This window comes from Camarhynchus parvulus, chromosome 3 (genome assembly GCF_901933205.1).
Source record: "Camarhynchus parvulus chromosome 3, STF_HiC, whole genome shotgun sequence".
NCBI classification, from domain to species: Eukaryota; Metazoa; Chordata; class Aves; order Passeriformes; family Thraupidae; genus Camarhynchus; species Camarhynchus parvulus.
Genome location: NC_044573.1, coordinates 33263246 through 33282519, shown reverse-complemented (window position 1 = coordinate 33282519; position 19274 = coordinate 33263246). Strand labels below are relative to the sequence as shown.

Sequence of the window (19274 nt, the reverse complement as noted above, 5' to 3'; positions counted from 1 at the left end):
TAAAATTTTTCTATTACAGGATAGCCTGCAAATTAAATTTAATCTGATTTTAAATTTAATTCTGATTTGGTAGCTCAAAGATGAAACAAAAGCATTTTTTGTTTTCCTATCATTTAACATTGGTGAGAAACATTTGTCTTACCTGAAACTTCTGAAATAGAATACTATGAAAATTCTAAAAAATTAGACAGATGTCTTTATTTTCAGGTATTACTGTATATTCACAATCATATTCTCTTCTACTTCAGCCCATGAGAAAATAGAGAAAATAAGTGGTGAAGAAAGGTAACAGAACAGCTAAATATAGAAATATTAAACATGAATTCATGTGGCTGATTTGTTTTGGTGAAAGTACCACTCTTGTGGTACTTCATATTTTGCAGGACCTCTGAAAAACACAGTACCTGTTTGCAGTGTAGACTGCTACTCTGCCTCTTTGAGAATTTGAAACTTAACTTAAAACACACTTCATTGTGAAATACTGGCTCAGAGGGTTGTTATATCTGGGAAAAGCCTGGGTTTTTTAAATTTCTATGAAGATTTAGCTGAAGCCATAATTTAACCATGTGGTACACCAAATCATGTCAATTTTGTCACTAAATTTTTATTGCCTGAGCATGCAGTAAAAGTTACGTTTATCTCGAGTTATGTTTACTCAGTCCAAGGCAATGAGATACATGTTGCTATAATATGATTCAATATTTTTCAAAATGTGAAGAAAACATGAAAAGGCTTGGGGTTTTTTTTTTCTTCCCTCCCTGGCTTTCGTGTTTGGGGGTTTTTTTGGTACAGGAAAAAAAGGCCATCTCCTAACTGGATGCTAGCCCTAGAAAAGTTTACTTACAGAGGGAAGGGTTATCATCTTAGCAATTTATATGATCCATCATTCATTTAAAAAATAATGGCTGGAAGGAAAACTTACATCAACCCAGTAACCATGTGAATCCAAGAATCTAAGTTCTTAAAAGCACAAGAAGTAGTCAGCAAGACAGACATGGCACAAGGTGGGTTTTCATTGCTACTAAGGCAGGGGAGAACAAGCAGGTAGCACAAAGTTATTTCATAAAATGCCCAGAAAACAAAAAATACAAGCAAAGAGACCAAGACTGGTATCTCTTCTACTCACAGTTCCAACACTGAGTATGATTAAATCCAGATCCATTGTGTCTGGACAAACACAGGACAGATAATCACTCTAGAATTCAGAGACAGGCTTTGTGTTGAAAAACCTATGGCTGAATAGTTTCTCCTTCCCTGTTGGATGGTGGCAGCAAGGGCTAGAAATCAATAGAGGACTTCAGTTAATCTAATCAGCGGAATTGCTGCACAGGTTCTCACCTTGAAAAGGATTTGTCACATCTCAGTCAAGGGGAAGGAAATAAAAATCAGTTTACCAGCCACAAAAGGCTGTCCCTGGCTTTGTGTGCCAGAGGTGTCTGTAGTTACCACCTGGGTTAAGGGAATGCAGAACAGAATGAACTCAAGAGCCATCACTCAACATGTAAAGCTGAAAAAAACCCCATAATATGGTAGTTATTTGTCTTGTGATAGGTGATCTGGCTCCTTCTGTATCAGGACAAGGCAGTTTCTCACAAGAATCTGAAGCCAAATAACGGTACATGCCCCTCTAACTCTAAAGCTGGATGCATTTACCTACAAGTGATGTGGTCCTGTGCAATCACAGCTGGAACAACTTAAGGGGGTAACAATGCCAAATCCTCTGGCAGACAGAAACAACACCAAGTACCAGTCTTCTCTTTCTAGCTGAGACAACATTCCTAGCATTAGGAATGAAGATTATATAAATTATCAATTCTTATTCACTATGTATCAAATAAACATTTAGATTGTGATCAGCTAATAGCAAAACACAGTTAGAAAAGGCAAAATGTACAAAAAAACACTTTCTGTAGAACTATTCCAAGGACCCAGTCTACACTGGTAGTAGACCCAGCAAAACAAATCTGAAGTTTGACATACCTGCTCATTGAGACTGAAGTATCACCCGAGAGCATCACTTAAACAATATATAGAGAAAGATAACTGTAAAATCTTGTACACAAATTACCACTTTTTCCTTCTCATTTACAAATTACACTGATTTTATTTTCCTCATATAAAAGGAGACATTTTACTCTGTGCTGACTTAACAAATGTTCTAATATATTTGTAACAATAAAGCAGCTAAAAAGCTGTTCTAATATCTAAAAGAATCTTTATCATCTGCACATATTATATATAAACAATCACTCAAAAAAGTATTTTTGTTAAAGTGATTATATTGCACTCAGAATTCTGGGATTCTCACCCTCCCTTCTCATTTTAAATCAGAGATCAGCTTCATTTTTTAATAAAAGGGAGATTTAATTTTCTACTGAAAACAAGCATGCATTCAATATAATACAATGTATTGAACATATCGGAAAAAGCGATATTAAGTGATTATGAAACTGGAGTAAGGAACAATTCTTAACCAGGCCACACAAGAGTAGCGTATTGTAAACATTCTGCTGGCTCTAAGGTGTTGCAGATGCTGTAGAAAGTGCAGTCTAGTCCAGCACCCAAGAGATACAGAGAATCTGTTCAAGTGTTCTGTACTTCAGTGGATTTCCATGCAGCAATGGCACACGTAATAGACTCACAGAAAGACAGGATAATGGACCACAGGTGATTACTGAGTTAATACTGACCTCACAGAAACAGAGCCAATCGTTCTAACTTCATTGCAATCTTTAAATGGAAGTTTGCCAGGTCATTACATTTCCTAACAGAGCAATAAAATTTTCACTCTCGCTGCAAATGAAGTACAGAACTAGATTCCCTACTTGTAGCTTACATGGACAGCATCCCATTGGCAGCCTGGGCACTACCCTCAGCCTGAAACATCCCCAAAAGATACATCTCCATCACGCAGAATGTCACCTTGCTTTTGCAAGAATGACTCCCTCCTCCAAGCACTGGCTCAAGAAACACAGGTCATGGAGAGGGGGGAAAAATAGAAATATTCTTACACAGAAAAAGAAAAATAAGTTCTCAGTCAGTGAAGAGGCCACAGATCTTTAAAATTAAAATGAACATTGTTTTCTCCACTCAGATCTACATAAGAAAGATTTCTTCAACAAAGCAATTATCTTCAGGTAACATAGTATCTTTGGAATCCCTGAGATACCACAGCTCCATGTAACCACCTCACAGAAGTGGAGTGACTGACTTAGCACACAGATGAACAAGGTGGAAGCCAATACATAGCACCCTGAGTTGCAAGTGGAACAACAGGAATGGGCAACCCATTCCTAGACGGCCAAGAAATGCAGAAGAATGTGCAGAGGAGCAACTGTAATGTAGATACTGCACACGGTAACAGAAAAAAACCTGAAGTATTTCTAAAAGGCCTTTCCCTGTTGTCAGAGCAGAGAAGGAAAAGACAGCAATGAGATGGAAGAGCTCTCTGAGAAAGGCCCTGGAGAAATGCAGACAGCTCAATGTACAGTAGAACAGTAATGCAAAAGCAAAAGTGGTCTTGTTCCAAGTGTGCCCCAAAGGTTAAGCACTCCAGCAGTGACTTTGAAGTCTCAGCAATCACTGACCTGTACTCTGGATTTAAACCAGGAATATAAATCAATTACTTTTCTCCCTGGAACTAATAAAAAAATACAAAGAGGAAAATACAAAGTCACAATCAAATCATAGAATACTCCCCATAGTCAAAAATGAAATATTGGTTTCAGAAACAACAGTCATCTGTTCTGTATCCTTAATAGAGTTAATAGTAAAAAAGAGGTGGTTGTAAAATCTTAAGTTTTAAGTATTTTATTTCCCAGTATATTGCTAAATAATTTTGCAGTTAAACCAAAAAGTAAGAAATATCAGAGATGAGTATGGAATACTTACAACTAGAAAATGGTTGCTGAACCATTTGAATTTCTATAAAAGCATCAATAAAAATGTAAAAACACAGTCTCACAAAATCAATTACAATCTGAAATGCCAGATTGCCTTCACAATTGCCACAACATGAATATTGATGGATTTTTGCAACCAAAAACTGATTGTGATTTGGCCCAAACATGGCTTAATACAGCAATCAAACATGTCTGAAAATTGGGACTTGTATGTCTGCCATTTCCTATTCTCTCAGCTATTTAGCATCCAGTAATTCTCAGTAGGAAAAAAAATGCTACCTGGTCACAATTTTGTTCTCTTATGGAGTTGTGCTGCATCTCAATACATTCTTGGATAAATGAAGAAAAGTGGATAAAAAAGATGAGTAGAAACAGACACCCTATAAAAACTACTTGTAACATACTGTAAATCTGCAAAATATCTGTAGCATTACACAGGCTACTGCTGATGAGAAGGAAAAAACTGCTTTTTAACCACTTCATGAATATGAACAATGCACTTGTTCCCAGCCATTCAGAATGATGTGACATTCCAAATGTTTATAAAAATTGGGTAATAAAAGAATTAAGTCAATACCCTTAAGTATAATAAATAATGGTGTTTATTATGGTCGGGGCTGACCACGAGCATTTGTTCCATATCTGCCTGGGACATTTGCAAAACCAGTTCTGAATCCTTGAGCTGCTCCAATTCCTGGAATTCCAAGTCCTTGACTGAGTACACTGCTGTAGGGTGCAGATCCATGATTAAAGCCCAATCCATAGGGCTTTGTCTGAGTATTTAGAAGGATGACTGGACTCACATTTTTGCCTGGTGTGTTAAAAGAAAATTCTGGTGGTGGGCTGCTGGGCTTAGCTGGAGTGGAGGTAACAGGGTTCAAATTGTCAGCAGCTTTCAAAGATGGCATTGGAATAACGTGATGATCCGAAAGGTTCAGAATGTTGTTTGCAATAGGCACAGATGATAAGGTAGGTCTGATCCAGTCATCTTTGAAAATCTGAACAGTCAAGGTAGAGACCAATGTGTATAATCTGTTAGTGACATGGGCAAGGACCATTTGCTCATTTGCATCTCTCCGTATTCGGACATGGACTGATCCAGCCTAGAAAGTGATAAAAACAAGTTGGCTGTTAATTGTTACTCCAATAAAGATTCCCCACATGCATTCAAGAAGAGGCAAATTATCCTGCAGAGAATTACACAAAGACCTTTTGCAGTGGAAACTAGTGACTAAATTAAGAACCTTATTACAGGATACATTCTGATCTTTCCTAATGTGTTGCTCTCTTATGAACATAGCAAGATCATCACTCAGGAAAAGTGAGTCTTAGAACCAAACTATACAATATAACACGTGATGGCAGGAAAGGCAACAACTGGAAAAAAACAGCTCAAGAGAACAAAGTGCAAATTTAGGTAAAAGTGGCAGAACAGTAAACTGAAAGCTGTTTTTACATCAGAAATAGAGAACAGATACCTTTTTTGTTGTTTTAAGAAGGGTAGCATACTGGAAGAAACCAGTGAAGAAATATTCTGAGAGTCTTAATTTTCCAGCTGTCACAAAATACCTGCACCATCTTAGGAATAACCAAGTTCTGTGTGATCATTCTGTATCACAAAAAATACCCCTTCATTTCTTTAAGCTTACAGAATTATTGGTACACAACTGTAATTATTTTGCTCTACCTTCTCCCCTAGAAATGCTGAAAACATATGATTCTACTGTCTATTGTAGACCTTTGGTGCTTGAAGAGTTACAGTTATTTCTCTCTTCCATGACAATTTACACTAACACACCATTTTGAAAAATCTTTTTTCCATTGTTTGTCATTTTCTTCACTCCAAAATATGAAAGTAATTCTACAGTTGCAAAAATGCATGCTTTAAGCCAGAACTGCAGTATACATTAATAACATTAACCAACAACAAGGCTTTAAAAAATGTAAAGGACAGAGGAAAAGAAGTTTTGCAATAAAGCACATGGACTGACTACTGACTCCATCAATTTTTTTTATAGTTAGTATTTCAGAAGAAATATCTTTATGCAAATTAAAAAATTAAAGCAGTATCTGAAAACAAAGCCTAGAAAGATAATAAAGGCATAACTTACCAAAGTGCCAAAACCTAATGTCCAGAAATGCTCATTTCGAACTTCCAACACACCATCCAAAGTTGAAACCTAATTTTACACAAACATCCACAAATATGAAAATAAATTAGAAGCTTCAAATCCCTTTAGAAATGTATTTTTATACATAACTGAATAACAAATAATTTTCAGTAGTGAAATAAAAGCTCCATACACAGAACAGATGACGTCTGTTAATGTCACTAATGCTTATCTATCACACTTTTGCTACCCTTAAACATCCAAATCCATCAAAAAAGTTTTAAGGAACCTATTTTAAGTAACTCTTGCTGCCAAACTGAAGTATGTTCTCAACTTGATATGCTGTAATTCAACAGCTGCCTGTACTCCTTTTGCCCCTTCAACTCACATTAATAAACCACTTCAATAGTAGCTCAAATTTAAATAAAAACAGCCTGCACTACTTAGACAGATTTGTTCCAGATACCTAAAAGACACTATTCATCTTGGAAAACAAGATTCCTATTTTCTACACACAGCTAAAAAAATATTAAAAAAATAATTTTAGCAAACTTCTTGGACTAGTCGGAAGAATTCTTCACATTCCTGAATGCTTATTAGCTGTACACACTGTGCTATGTATTATACACTGACTTACCTCTCTAAGAAGTTTATCTAACTGGCCAATCACATGAGGTGGGGTTGTCTTCAAAAAGAAGAAGAAAAGAAAATACAATTTAAAAATAAAGATTAACTGGCCCTGTTCAAGTAAGAGAGCCTTTAAGTCTGGTCTACCCACACAAGAGACCAATGGCATTTTCATAAAATTCTTATGACTCTGTGATGCATATTTGCACAACCTTTAATATTCCTGTAGCACATCACAAATTCTCATGGGAACACTTCCTATCTACAAGCTTAAAACAGATTTCAAGGGTTTTATTTGGGTTTTTTTTAAAAATAAGGTCATTTAACAAAACCAAAACCACAAAATCTGCTGATTTGTGAGGCTGCCTTACCTGGAGTAGTACTTTCCCACTGTAGACACTCATGGGATACATGGTACCAAATGTCATCAAAGCAATTGCTATAGCAGAGGCTGTGTCCACAGCAAAATAATTGCTAGGGAGAAAGAGCAATTTTAAAGAAATGCTGGTATTTATGTTTTTGAAAGGCAGAACAACTTACTTAGATTCTTTTTTCATTATTTTTAATTATATACACTTACAAAATTTTACACATTCTAATCTCATTTGAACTCTCATTCATCTTGGACAGCAGACAGATGCATTCACAGAGTTGCAATTCCATTCATACAAAATGCAGCTCTACATCAGATCATTCCTCTCATGCAAAAAATGTATTTTCCCATAGACTGGATAAAAAAAGAGCTACTGTTTTAAAACAACTGCACATACTTGATTTCAATGAGCATATATGTAATGCAAAGAGCCAGAGCTCCAGCAATATCAATCAAGACAAAAGGGTTCATCCGTGGCAGAAAGATGCTACTCAATCCTGGGATGATTCCACAAATACTGCAACAAAACAGAAAAAGCAGCTGTCAGCCAGCTCTTCATCACTACTTTGAAATTCCAAAATTACACCCATTATTTAGCATTTGACTTCTAACACACCTTGCTGTCATAGCACATGATGAGCCCTGTAAAGGCCCCACTAATTCTGCTCAAAGGCTGCTGTCAGCAAAAATTAATCAAGTATTTTTTTCTGGGAACACAGCTCTATGATATAGCTGTATCACCTGTCTGCAACACAAGTGCTTCATGGGTTCAATACTGGTGTTACAGAGATGTACACAGTGAGACATTTGTGTATCACCAGTCTTCAATCCATCTGCCACCTTGGTATGCCCAAGTGTCCTAAAGTCAAAGCTAACTAATTCATGGAGTCTGAAAAGAGGAAGAAGACCAGCTAGTTGAATAAGAGGAGACCAAAAAAATGCATGAGGGAATGGTGGGAAAATTACTTATTTATAGCTATTTCCTGTCAATGGGAGTATGAAGAGAGAAAGGAGTTTCTGTACTTCCCAGTGAATGTAAGTGCATGTCACATCCTGGAAAATTTCAAGGCAAAGACAACATGAAATATTTTGTTGCTATGGTTAAAGCCAACTTATGTTTAGACATCATGTGCTGGCCTGCTTCTGTAAGAATTTTAATTAACATAATTATATACAGGTGCAGATATTTTTTAATCAGCACTGCTTCACGTAACACATATGAAATAGCTGTATACATACCAATTCCATGGGGTTTTACTCATATTGGCTTAACTGTATGCAGGTTATCTCAAAACCCAGTAGAAATTATATCACTCCTGATCTGGGACTCCTTCAAGTTATCCATCAGTGTCCTTCCCCTTAAAACTGTGTTTCTACACTGATAAGAGGGAAGTTGTGCAACTGTCTGATTGGTATCCACCTTTTTTTTTTTTGTTTTAAATAAAACTTGGAAACCTAATTATTAGTCTTCCAAAAATATTTCAGATTTTGGTTCTGATGATGTAACATCTTATACCCATATAAAATCAATTCTTCTGTTACAAAGTCAGCATTCTCTGCTCTCCTTAACTGTGAAAAAGATCACGAGATGCAGAAACAGATGGGTTTTGAAGCATACTTAACATGTTTTACAACTTGGTTTAACATTTTTCTTTTGATATTGACAGATAGCTGGAAAAACATGTATGGATTAAAATAAACTTCCCTGACATCTGACAAAACTATTTGCAAACAATGTTACCTTGCATTCAGATATCCAATACAAGCAAGACAGTTAACAGACAAGATGAATGAGCAACACTGCTTATATCCCTGGAAGACAGACTTTCCAGTTTCCTGCTGGACAGGTGAGGAGTTTCCATAGCTATGGTTCAGTGAGTAACCTGTTTCATATATCACATTTAAACCCAACCATCTGAAACATTTGTCCAGCCCACAAAGTAAATAAACATAAATTATTACAAAATATATCCGCTAGTAATACATGTTGTGAAATGCAGTTCAAATATGTACAGGATAATGCTAGTTTTCCTATTATCACCCAAAGAGAATCACATACAATGTACTGAACATACATATTCAAAAGAAAAGATACCCAGAAACATCAATCTAACAGAAATAGATCTATCTGGGAAATATGGGAGACAATGTTTGCTCCAGAGTTCATACATGAGACCTGCAGTAGGTAAAGCTATTTTAAAAGCTCTAATACAAGTTTATGCCTCAAAACACCTCCAAAATGTTATTATACACACAAAACCAACACTGCCTTCCATAAGCTAATGATTTTGAAAATGTAAAGCTTCACCTTCTACTAAGATCTGCAACATGTTCCTGAAGCCAACTTGTGCTGGCAGCTGCAAAAGAAAGAAGGTAATAGTGTTACCACAATTTTAAGTACCACTTTAAAGTTACGACATTTTAAAGTACACACAAGTTTTATTTTAAGGGAAGAATTCAATAAATACAGTGTGAATGAGTAAACATATCTCAACAGATACCCTGGCACTTGAAAAAGGACCCAAGTCTGTCTTTTCCAGGCAGCAAGTATGACATCCACCTCTCATAATAATCTGAACTGATTAAATACAAATATAATTGCAGGCTATAACCATTATCTTTTATACAATATAGTGTAAAATAGATGTTTATAACTATGCACAATTTACAAGACAATTACAACAGAACAATTTACAGTTGCAGGAAGGAGTGCAAACCTACTTCACAATGAAAAAGGTAAAAGAGCTTTTCATTTACCAATGAAAAGGAAAAAAGAACTATTGCATTAACTTATTTTTTAATCCATTAATACATCCATAAAATGTGTTGAAAGTTCTGGTATCTGTCACATGACCTTCACTGGTTGCATTCAAAAAATTGAAAATAAAAGATACTGCAGCATTAAAATATTATCATATTAATGACCTCAGACTACTCAGAGCCTTATAGGCAAACTGGAGTTGAAAATCAGATGGCAATTCTAGTGCACAAAGTTACAGTAACAGAGATAACAGTAATATACAACCACTAGTTAAGGAAGTTACCAGACAAGTTATACCTTGATAAAAATAGGAACATTACAGTCTAATTTATCACATACCTTCAGAGACATAAGCAAAAGGCTTATTCTTAATGGAAAGCATTGTAAATAAGTTGAAAAAGAGAGCCACGAAAGTACCAACCAGCAGTCGTCCCCTAGGGAGGGGAGAAAAGGTGTCTTAATTTCCCATCATCACAGAACATCATCAAGCTGTAACTACTAATAACAGTATCAAAATATTTTGCTTGGTGTTCACTGAGGCTGAAAACCAGCAGGATAAACTAGTGTAATACTTAATAACCAGCAGCGTATAATCGTTGTAAGGGTTATACCAGATCACTGAACTTCGTACTTGATAGTTATCACACAACGCTCATAATGTTGAGTAACAGCTCTTAACCAATTGCATATTTGCACACACACACACATATATATTTATATATTTGCCCTTTGAAGATACAAACACACTGTCCCCTCAGCAGCACAGCTAAGAAGCTTAGCTTTCTATGGAATTATGCCATATACTCCCAGCCTCCTTCTAGAACTACTTCAACATACATCCCACATCCCACTCCTTTGCACCACAACACTTTTTTTTCCTCTCCCCGTGGTCTTTATAGTCTGAACCCTCTTTGCAAAACCTTCAGTTCCCTGGTGGCCACAGCATCCTTCCCCACCACATACCAGGCCTTCCAAGAGGCCACAAAAAAAAAAGGGAACTGAACTAGGAAAAGCAGCAATGTGTAGTTAGATCACTGTTTGAGATAACATGAGCATTAAATTTCAATTGTACCTTGAAAAGAACTTTTTGCAGTATAGCCTGTACATGGTTTGAAACAAATGCCAAGGCACCAAAAGCAATTTGGTACTGAAAGTACTTGCATAAACAATATACGCTCGATAACAATTAGAAACATAGAAGGACAACAACACATGTTACATGCCAAAATAATTTCTTACGTGTGTATCTCAGGCTGCTCCAGAAATCGCTCTGCACTACAAGAATAATTGAAAATCTGAGTTATATTCATACAGTAAAACCTTGATACCTGAAGCATGTTTTTACAGTTCATTAGCATTAGCTGCCTTTCATAAACAAAAACTGATAAAGTACTGCAAAAAAAATGGATTGCTAAAATAAACACGGCAACTTTTATAAGCAGTGAAAGCATTTAACACTGAATCAAAGCAGATGTGATTTAGACTTCCCAAATATTTCCAAACTGTGCCAGCTGCCATGAAAGCTGCCTGTATGATAAAAATATGCTTGTAAATGAACACGCAAAAAAATATTGCTACTGGCACCACCACCAGTGTTGGTGACCACAACAAACTAAGTCTGAAATTCCTGACTTAAAGCCTCACACTAAGCAAGGTCAAATAAAGTAGGCATTGGATACTGGGGATATAGATCTTTTTTCGCCCACCAATGAGTTAACAAATGAGCTTCAGCTGTAACAGAAAAACCTGCTAAGTATGTGGAATTTCCTAAAATTGATGTTGGAAAACTTGGAAGTTTTGACAGAGGGTGATTCATTCCAGAGGACTGTCACTTCAATATATTGACCTTATAGTATAAAGTTGCTAAGTTGTTAATACAGCCCTTTACACAGAAAATAGAGCACTTGAATAAAATAACCAAAGGTGTACGGTTGCAGTTTTAAATTCCAGATGTTAACAAAAGCCTCTTCATCTTAAAAAAAAAAAAAATAATGTTTTAGGCTAACCTCCTGAAATACAAATGCTCCCAAGCATACATGGTATGGCAAATTAATACTTGAGCAAACTTTGACGGAGTGAAGAGTTGATGCTTCAAACATTCAGCTCCTTGATATATTATGAAGCTGCTTGACTTCAAAAAGCAACAGAAGTAAAAACAAAAAACTTTTATTTGTTAATGAGCTTACAAAAGTCAAGATGCATATGGAAATGCATTAAATTAATTATGCAACCTTTTGGAAAAAGTATTCTTAAAACCATTAAATGTTTCCCTAGAGAGCTTTTTAAGAACATTTATCATTTCCCATCTTTACATCTAAAGCCTACATGTAGTGTAGTAAATGTAAGCAAGCAGTAAGGTTTAGCAATATTTTTTAAATATATTTTAAGTTTTTTCCAAAGTATCTCTTTACATACAGCACTCATAGAATGCATGTGCTTTTGATTGATCTGGACTGCATCTTCATATGTTATAAAATTAAAGAAAACAGTACATAACCTTACCTTTCTTTCAGTATAAAAAGAGCACCAAGCTGTGCCAGAACTGTAGATGCAAATACAGCTAGAACTTCAAACCTTTCAAACCTGAAATTTGAGAATTAAGTTTAGAAACACTGAACACTGAACAATGCATCCAACAGAATCTTTTCTGTGCAAGAACCAGCAGGATACACCTACTTTTTCCAATTCATTCAACAGCAGACAGATGGGAAGAAACTGAAGGTTTTATGGAATAGTCATTATTTTCAGTTTCTTTTAAAATTCCACTCATCAGAGACACCTTAAAATTAGGCATTTCTTAATTCTTCTTCCTGTCCATCCCCTAATCTGTAATTGTTCTTTACATGAAGTCTTGGCCCTCCTCATTTCTAGGCTCTTTGACATACAGAGTATTTACTGATGGCTATTCAGGGATCCAGGCAATGACAGTGAGCAATGTATGAAATGCTGTATTATCAAACACTACATCTTGTTATTAGTACTTACCCAAATGAATAGATTGGGCTGGGTTTCTTCATCATTACCCAGTAGCTTATTAGACATGTTATCAAACTGAAAAAAGAGGGAGAATTAGACTGTGATAAATAACAGCAGCCTTTATAAACTGCATAATCTACAAATACACGCTTGAGCCACCAGAAGTCAACATACAAATACAGCCACATCTTGTCCTGAACTCAACCTTCATCACTGTCACAGTGATGTTCTAAACGCTCCTCATGTTATTTCTGAACTTGCCTAGAAATGCTGTAAGCTGAGAAATGCTGCTTAAATGAGAAGAAAGCTGATAAGCAAGACAGAAGAGTGAAAGAAAAAGCAAAGAAATCTCTCCATTAAAGTCTTCTTTTAGAGCTATACCATGAATTAGATTTGGTACTCCAGAGTAAGTCTCAGGCCACACTAAGTATTGCCTTTCTTTTCCACAGTGTAATTTCTCTATGTAATTTGTCCACAGCCAAAACAGATTAACTTTCTTTGGCTGCATTCACCTACACAAGCTCTAATCTAGCTGGCCATTCACTGACAGCCACAGGTCTCTCTTGCTATCTTCTGTCCAAATTTTTCTCTCATACTGAACATCTAGAATTCCAATTATTTTGGAATCTCCATGGTAGTAGTCAGAATGCTTCAAGGATGAGTATAGTTTCCTCTGCCTATTTTTCCTCTATTGAACAATTTTTTCTCTACTGAACAATTTTTTCAACTGGAATCCACATAGATTCAGGGCCATCTGTGCCTTCATAAAGTCCTTTTGTAATTAATAACAATGTTAAATCAGACTGGATCAAGAACTCATCCCTACAACTGATGAATAATCACATCCTCACAACTTGATTCTCAGCTGTGTAGAATAAAAAGTTAAAGTAAAAAGAAAGTGAGACTCAGTGAGACTATTATACACAACGAGGCAATGACAGAAAGAAGCAGAAATTGATTTGTGCAGGAGCATTACTGAGCATTGTTCTCCCTCACAGCAAATCAAAATTCTTGAAAGAGATTGCTGTGAGTTAGAATAATCTTCTAGTCCAACCCCTAATTAACCTAAGACAGGAGTGCCAGGGACTGTTCCACCTTCTTCTAAAACTAAAAGAAAAAAGAATTCCATACAAATGGAAAGTACAATATCAACACTTTCCCCAATTTCCCCAAGGTGAAAAAGGTATTTTGAGCAAGATGACAAAAATTCAGTAGATACAAAATTCTAAGAGAAAGACAAGATTCATCACAGTTAAATCTTAATGCTAATGCAGTCACAGATCAATTTTTTTTGTGCCTATCCCAACAAGTCATTTTTGTTCCTGCATGTTTGCTGATGTAATTTATAAATGTTTTACTGTAAGTCAGATAAGGTATAGTAGGTAATGGATATATGTACGACTCAGAAAGCTGATCTATACCTTTTATAAGATAGTGAGACAGCAAGGAAAGTAATGTAGGCTAATATTTTTAAAATATCTACACTTTATTTCCCAACCACTGCTATCATTCTGTATCTTAGATAAGAACTGAATATATTTCATGTCTGTATTATCAGTATTAGCAAAAGAGTTCAGAACTGTCATACTAAAAGTTGTTTTAATATAATTTTCTCAGAATACAACAAAAATACTGAAAATATCTAATGACCTTATGTGCAGAATACTTGGTATCTAGCTTGCGAAATATTTTTGAAATAGAATTACATGCTTCTTGTTTCCTGATGTTAAAACTGAGGGTTACTTCACAATCAGTGACTATGGCCTTAGGAAAATGTTCTGAGAGAACAACCAGACAACAGTTTTGTGCCATATTGTTTCATGTTGTCACACATCTACACAGAGAAATCCATGACTGAACTGATCAGTGACTAGTCATTCTCAATATAGCTATGGTCATTCTCAATATATCTAGTAAACAGATAAATACAATCTATTTATTGTGTGCAATTTTATCCTAATTTAAGCTATATTTAAATCAATGACCTTTTCTATACTGATGACTAACTTACATGTCTTTGAACCTGTAAGTAAATTTTAAATGTATAGAAATATACAGACAAAATGAACAGTAAGACAAAATGGGAAAAAAACTCACCTGAAAAGGTCAAAGATTGTCAAATATGTGTAAGCAGTTAAAGCTGTAAAAAAAAAGTAAATATTAAAACTTAATATTTAATTTTCAATGCAAAAATCACTTGTATTCTACATCCTTTTAGTGCAGCTCTCTTCAATCTTCTACCTACATAAACTGCCTCTGCTGACAGAACAAGTCACTGTTATTCTAAAGACACCAATATATTTAATGTCATAAGCAGGCTGATTATGGCAATCCTAATTCAACTAAAGCACGTAATAAAGACCAGATACAACAGTTATCACATTTGTGACTAAGCTGTGACAAGGAATTTAGATACTGGAAAGCCAGGAGATCTTCCAGAAACACATCACTTACCAAAGTAAGAGATCTCTTACGTGTGTTATTGCAGTGAAAAGTAGGTTGAACTGAATATTTTACTTGTTTTGCGTCTCTAACCTATCTTGAAACTGCAAGAAAACCTACACCAAAAATTAAAAACTAAACCAGCATTCTATTCTCAGTGCAGGTGATGGGAAGCACATTGAAGCCTCTATCCAAAAGCAGAAGGCACACAAAACTGCATTGAGTCTGGCTGATCTGGAGCTCATTTCCCCACAGCAGCCCTCACAGTGCTGTGCTTTGCAGCAGCAGCTAGAGAGGTGTTGGAAACACTCCAGTGTTTTGGCTACTGCTGAGCATTCCTTGGAAGCAAAGAAGTCTTAAGCCTTTTCCATGCTACAAACACCCTCATTCAACTGCAAGTGAGGGTCTCTGCATGTCTACTACTTATACACAGAACAGGTTTGAGGATTAGTAACTCAAAAGGCTACTTGTTTTCAGTCTTAAAGATGAAGAAGCTACTGCAGGAAGCAAATGACCAGTAGGACTGAAAAACTGCAAACTTTGAAGGACTTCCACCCATCCAAACATGTTTGTGAAAAATGCTTCTAAGCTGACTGCGGGAAATCTAAAGGAAGCACTTCCCGAACCTGGCTGTGCAAATCCCTAACTCCATTAAGTAATGGATTTGGCTTTTTCAGTCAGCTGGAACTCCACAAGCTAGGAAAACACACAGTAGTTTGTTGTAGTTTCAGTACATGAGAGCCACCTACCTATGCTGTTTGTAGAGCTGCACCACATGAGCAGGAAGCCAATGCATATTAAATTTATAGCACCAAACAGTAAAATCTTCCAGGACTGTTGATGAGAATAAATATGTATTTACACTTTCCAAATTTACAAAACAGAAATATATCTATCTGGTCTTAAAAAACAGTATTGCAGTACTTGGTCAGGCAAACAGAACTGGCTTCTCCTCCCTCCCAAAAATTTACCACTCATTTCAGAACAGCAAGCCCTTACTCTATTTTAAACTTTACAGATTATTTTAAAACTCATTTATGAATGCCACCATACTTAAAATACCTTTTTGGTCTAAGAAAAACCCCACCCATTTATAATATTTGCATTTCATTATAGCACACAGCATCTGACTTTTGAATACCAACTCGTGCAACTTTGTATTACTGGGGTCCTTTATTTGTGCTGAAATTTTGGTCCCAAAAACATCTGAACACATTCAGTTTACAGTTCCACTGAACCCATCAGATATAAATGGAGAACCCTTATTCACAGAGACAACGCACAGAAGCGATACAACTTCAAAGACAATTTTTTAAGCACAGCTAGAAAAATTCAAAGAAAAAAATTCATAATATGCTTAATAGCATATTTTAACTTACTATAGCTAATGTATTTTTATTGTAAGTGTGATTTTTTAAAGCAATACTTACCCTTCTGTCTGCTGCAACCAACCTAAATTCATGCGTTAACTTTCCAACCAATGATCTCTGTGATTTGCGGAACAGGTGTATTGTCCCCTTAAAAAAAAACCAACAGTTTAATTAGAAACTTTACTTACACCATAATTTAAATCAGCAAAAAGGAAATCTTCATTTATGAACTATTTTCACAATTATATCAAAGACTCGGGTGAACTTTTTGTTAACCAGAAATATCACAAACTTTAAACTCAACAACATTTTGGTAACCATTTCACAAGGTTTATTATATTAGAAAATGACAAATTACTTAGAATCAAGCTTCATTTAGACATAATCCAGAATTCAGTTTTACTGGAAAAGACACTAAAGTATCACTTAAAGAGTGGGTTTTAACTTTTATTTACATGAAACTACTACAAGACAGTCTGAAAACACAAACATTTTTCTTCATCAAAGCACACTTCCCACCCAAAGGCAATGGATTTATTAAACAGGAAAATATTGTTTATAGATCTATAAAGGAGAACCCACCACAGAAGTAAAAACAATGCTGGTGATGTGGTGGACACAAGGCCAGTATCAAAACAAAAAATACCAACAATCCTGGCTGTGACCTAACCTAAAGGGCTGCTACATGGCTCTCCTGCAAGTGTGACAGGGAGCAGACCACCAGAGAAATTAATCTGCCATGACACTTGTCTCCCTTTCCTTGGAGGGTCCAAGCTTCTGGTCGTCCTCTGTTCTGCTCTTCCCACAAAGAAGCAAGCTTTCCACATGAAAAACCCTTCTGATTTGCAATAGAAATTTGTGGACTTGCAATGACAGAACATTGTCATCTGCACCAATTTGGGGCCAGATTAAATAAGGCTTGATTTTAAGCTATCACACCTTAGCTGCCAGCAGAAGGCAAAAGAACATACTAACGGGCTCTTCACCAAAATAAATTCAATTAACTTTCAGACACTTTGTCAACACAGCTGCATTTCATATTATCTGAGAAATACAAGTGTGCCATGAATTAAACTTTAAGCACTACTACATATCCCAAGCTTAGCTCATCTGGGACAAAACACAGGCACTGACTCTTTTCTTTATTAGCAAATCATTATATGATAATTTTAATCCTTAACAGGCACATGCAGGATGCCAGAACACCTCAGAAAGCTTTTCTAACGGGCAGTGGACAGCCTGCTTATGAAAGCTGCTGTGTTATAGAATCACAAAGAATCACAGAATATCCTGAGTCGGAAGGGACCCACAAAGATCACAGAAGTCCAGCTCCTGGCCCTGCACAGGACACCCCAAGAGTCATACCGTGTTGAGCATTGCTCAAACACTTCTCTGTCAGCTCTGTCAGCCTGCGCTGTGACCACTTCCCTGGGGAGCTGTTCCAGTGCCCAGCCACTGTCTGAGTGAAGAACCTTTTCCTGATATCCAACCTAAACCTCCCTGACACAACTCCAGGTCATTCTCTCAGGTCCTGTCACTGGTGACCACAGAGCAGAGATCAGTGCCTGCCCCCCCTTTCCCCCAGTGAGGAAAGTGTAACTGCAGCGAGGTCTCCCCTCAGTCTCCTCAGGCTGAACAGACCAAGCGATCTCAGCCACTCCTCACACGGCTTCCCCTCCAGACCCTTCACATCCCCGTAGCCCTCCTCACCTTCACAGCCACTGCTTTCCCACACTGCTGGCACTGTGCGCACTGCCCAGCCACACGGTGCCACACCTCCCTGTTCACAAAGGATGCCGTGCCTCAGAGCTGTGCACTATGTACCACAGGGGACCTGTGCAAACTCAGGCAGGCCCCAGCCCACCCGGGACAAGCTCCAGCTCAGCACGTGTTGTACCTCGGCATGAAGGCATCCCTCGATCCCACATTTCTGCCCAGAGCTTACACATAGAGCTTCTGCCCCACACCCCAGCCAGCCCCTGAGGTGCCAGAAGAGCTCCACAAGTCGTGTTCCTGCAGCCAGCGGCGCTGTCTGCCCCAACAGGTGACAGCACCTGTCCTGGATACCCATGTCACTCCAGCGGGGCTCAGCACGACAAGGGAACATTTCGCCGCCCAGACGAACGCGTATATGAGGCGGCCGTGCCCAAAAGATGGGCTTTTCGTCTTAGAGAGGCGAGCCACGGAGTGACAGCCCCGACAGCGGGGAGCAAACGCACTATAACCTGTTTGTCCTGCGGCGAGTCGCAGCTCCCCGACCGACGTGCCCTGAAGGAGAACTCCGAGGCTCACACCGCAGCCTGGAGACCCCGACCGAGAGGCAGCTCCGGCACAGGAGCCCCCACGGCCTCGGCACCCGGCTGGGCCCTGCCCGCGGTGCCGGCGCCCGAGGGGCGGGCGGAGAGCCCCGGGGAGCAAACACCGCACGGGCAGCGACACCCGCGCTGCCCCCGGGCCCGCTCCGGGCCGCGCCTGCCCGGACGCCCCGCGGCGCCGCCGCCCCGGCGAGGGAGCGGGCGCTTCCAGCAGCCTCCACACCCCGTGTTCCACGCAGGACTTTCCTTCCCCTTCCCTCCTTGCCCCCAGCAGGGGCCACTCACCATATTACTCCCCGCAGCGGAAGAGACGGCGCCATGCGAGGCCGGAAGGGGCGGGAGAGGTTCCCGTCGCCGCGGCAACCAGCGGGCCCGGCGGGACACGTGGCGGAAGCGG

The 19274-nt window shown here is 38.0% G+C and overlaps 1 protein-coding gene across 2 annotated transcripts; it reads right to left on the bottom strand.

Annotated features, from left to right (window-relative positions):
- Window positions 1–3797: 3797 nt before the first annotated feature.
- SLC30A6 (solute carrier family 30 member 6) lies at window positions 3798–19235 on the bottom strand. 2 transcript variants are annotated; one of them, XM_030946207.1, is made up of 14 exons: window positions 19163–19235; window positions 16623–16709; window positions 15942–16026; window positions 14848–14890; window positions 12760–12825; window positions 12277–12357; window positions 11014–11049; window positions 10114–10208; window positions 9322–9370; window positions 7411–7530; window positions 7012–7114; window positions 6651–6698; window positions 6014–6082; window positions 3798–5005 (listed from the first exon to the last, which is right to left on the bottom strand). In XM_030946207.1, exons 1-14 carry the CDS (start codon window positions 19163–19165, stop codon window positions 4508–4510), a joined length of 1383 nt encoding a protein of 460 aa, XP_030802067.1. In that variant the 5' UTR covers window positions 19166–19235; the 3' UTR covers window positions 3798–4507. The 2 variants fall into 2 exon arrangements, with proteins under 2 accessions (XP_030802067.1, XP_030802069.1); XM_030946209.1 differs by lacking the exon at window positions 19163–19235 and adding an exon at window positions 18788–18923 and having other exon boundaries at window positions 4508–5005.
- Window positions 19236–19274: the final 39 nt, after the last annotated feature.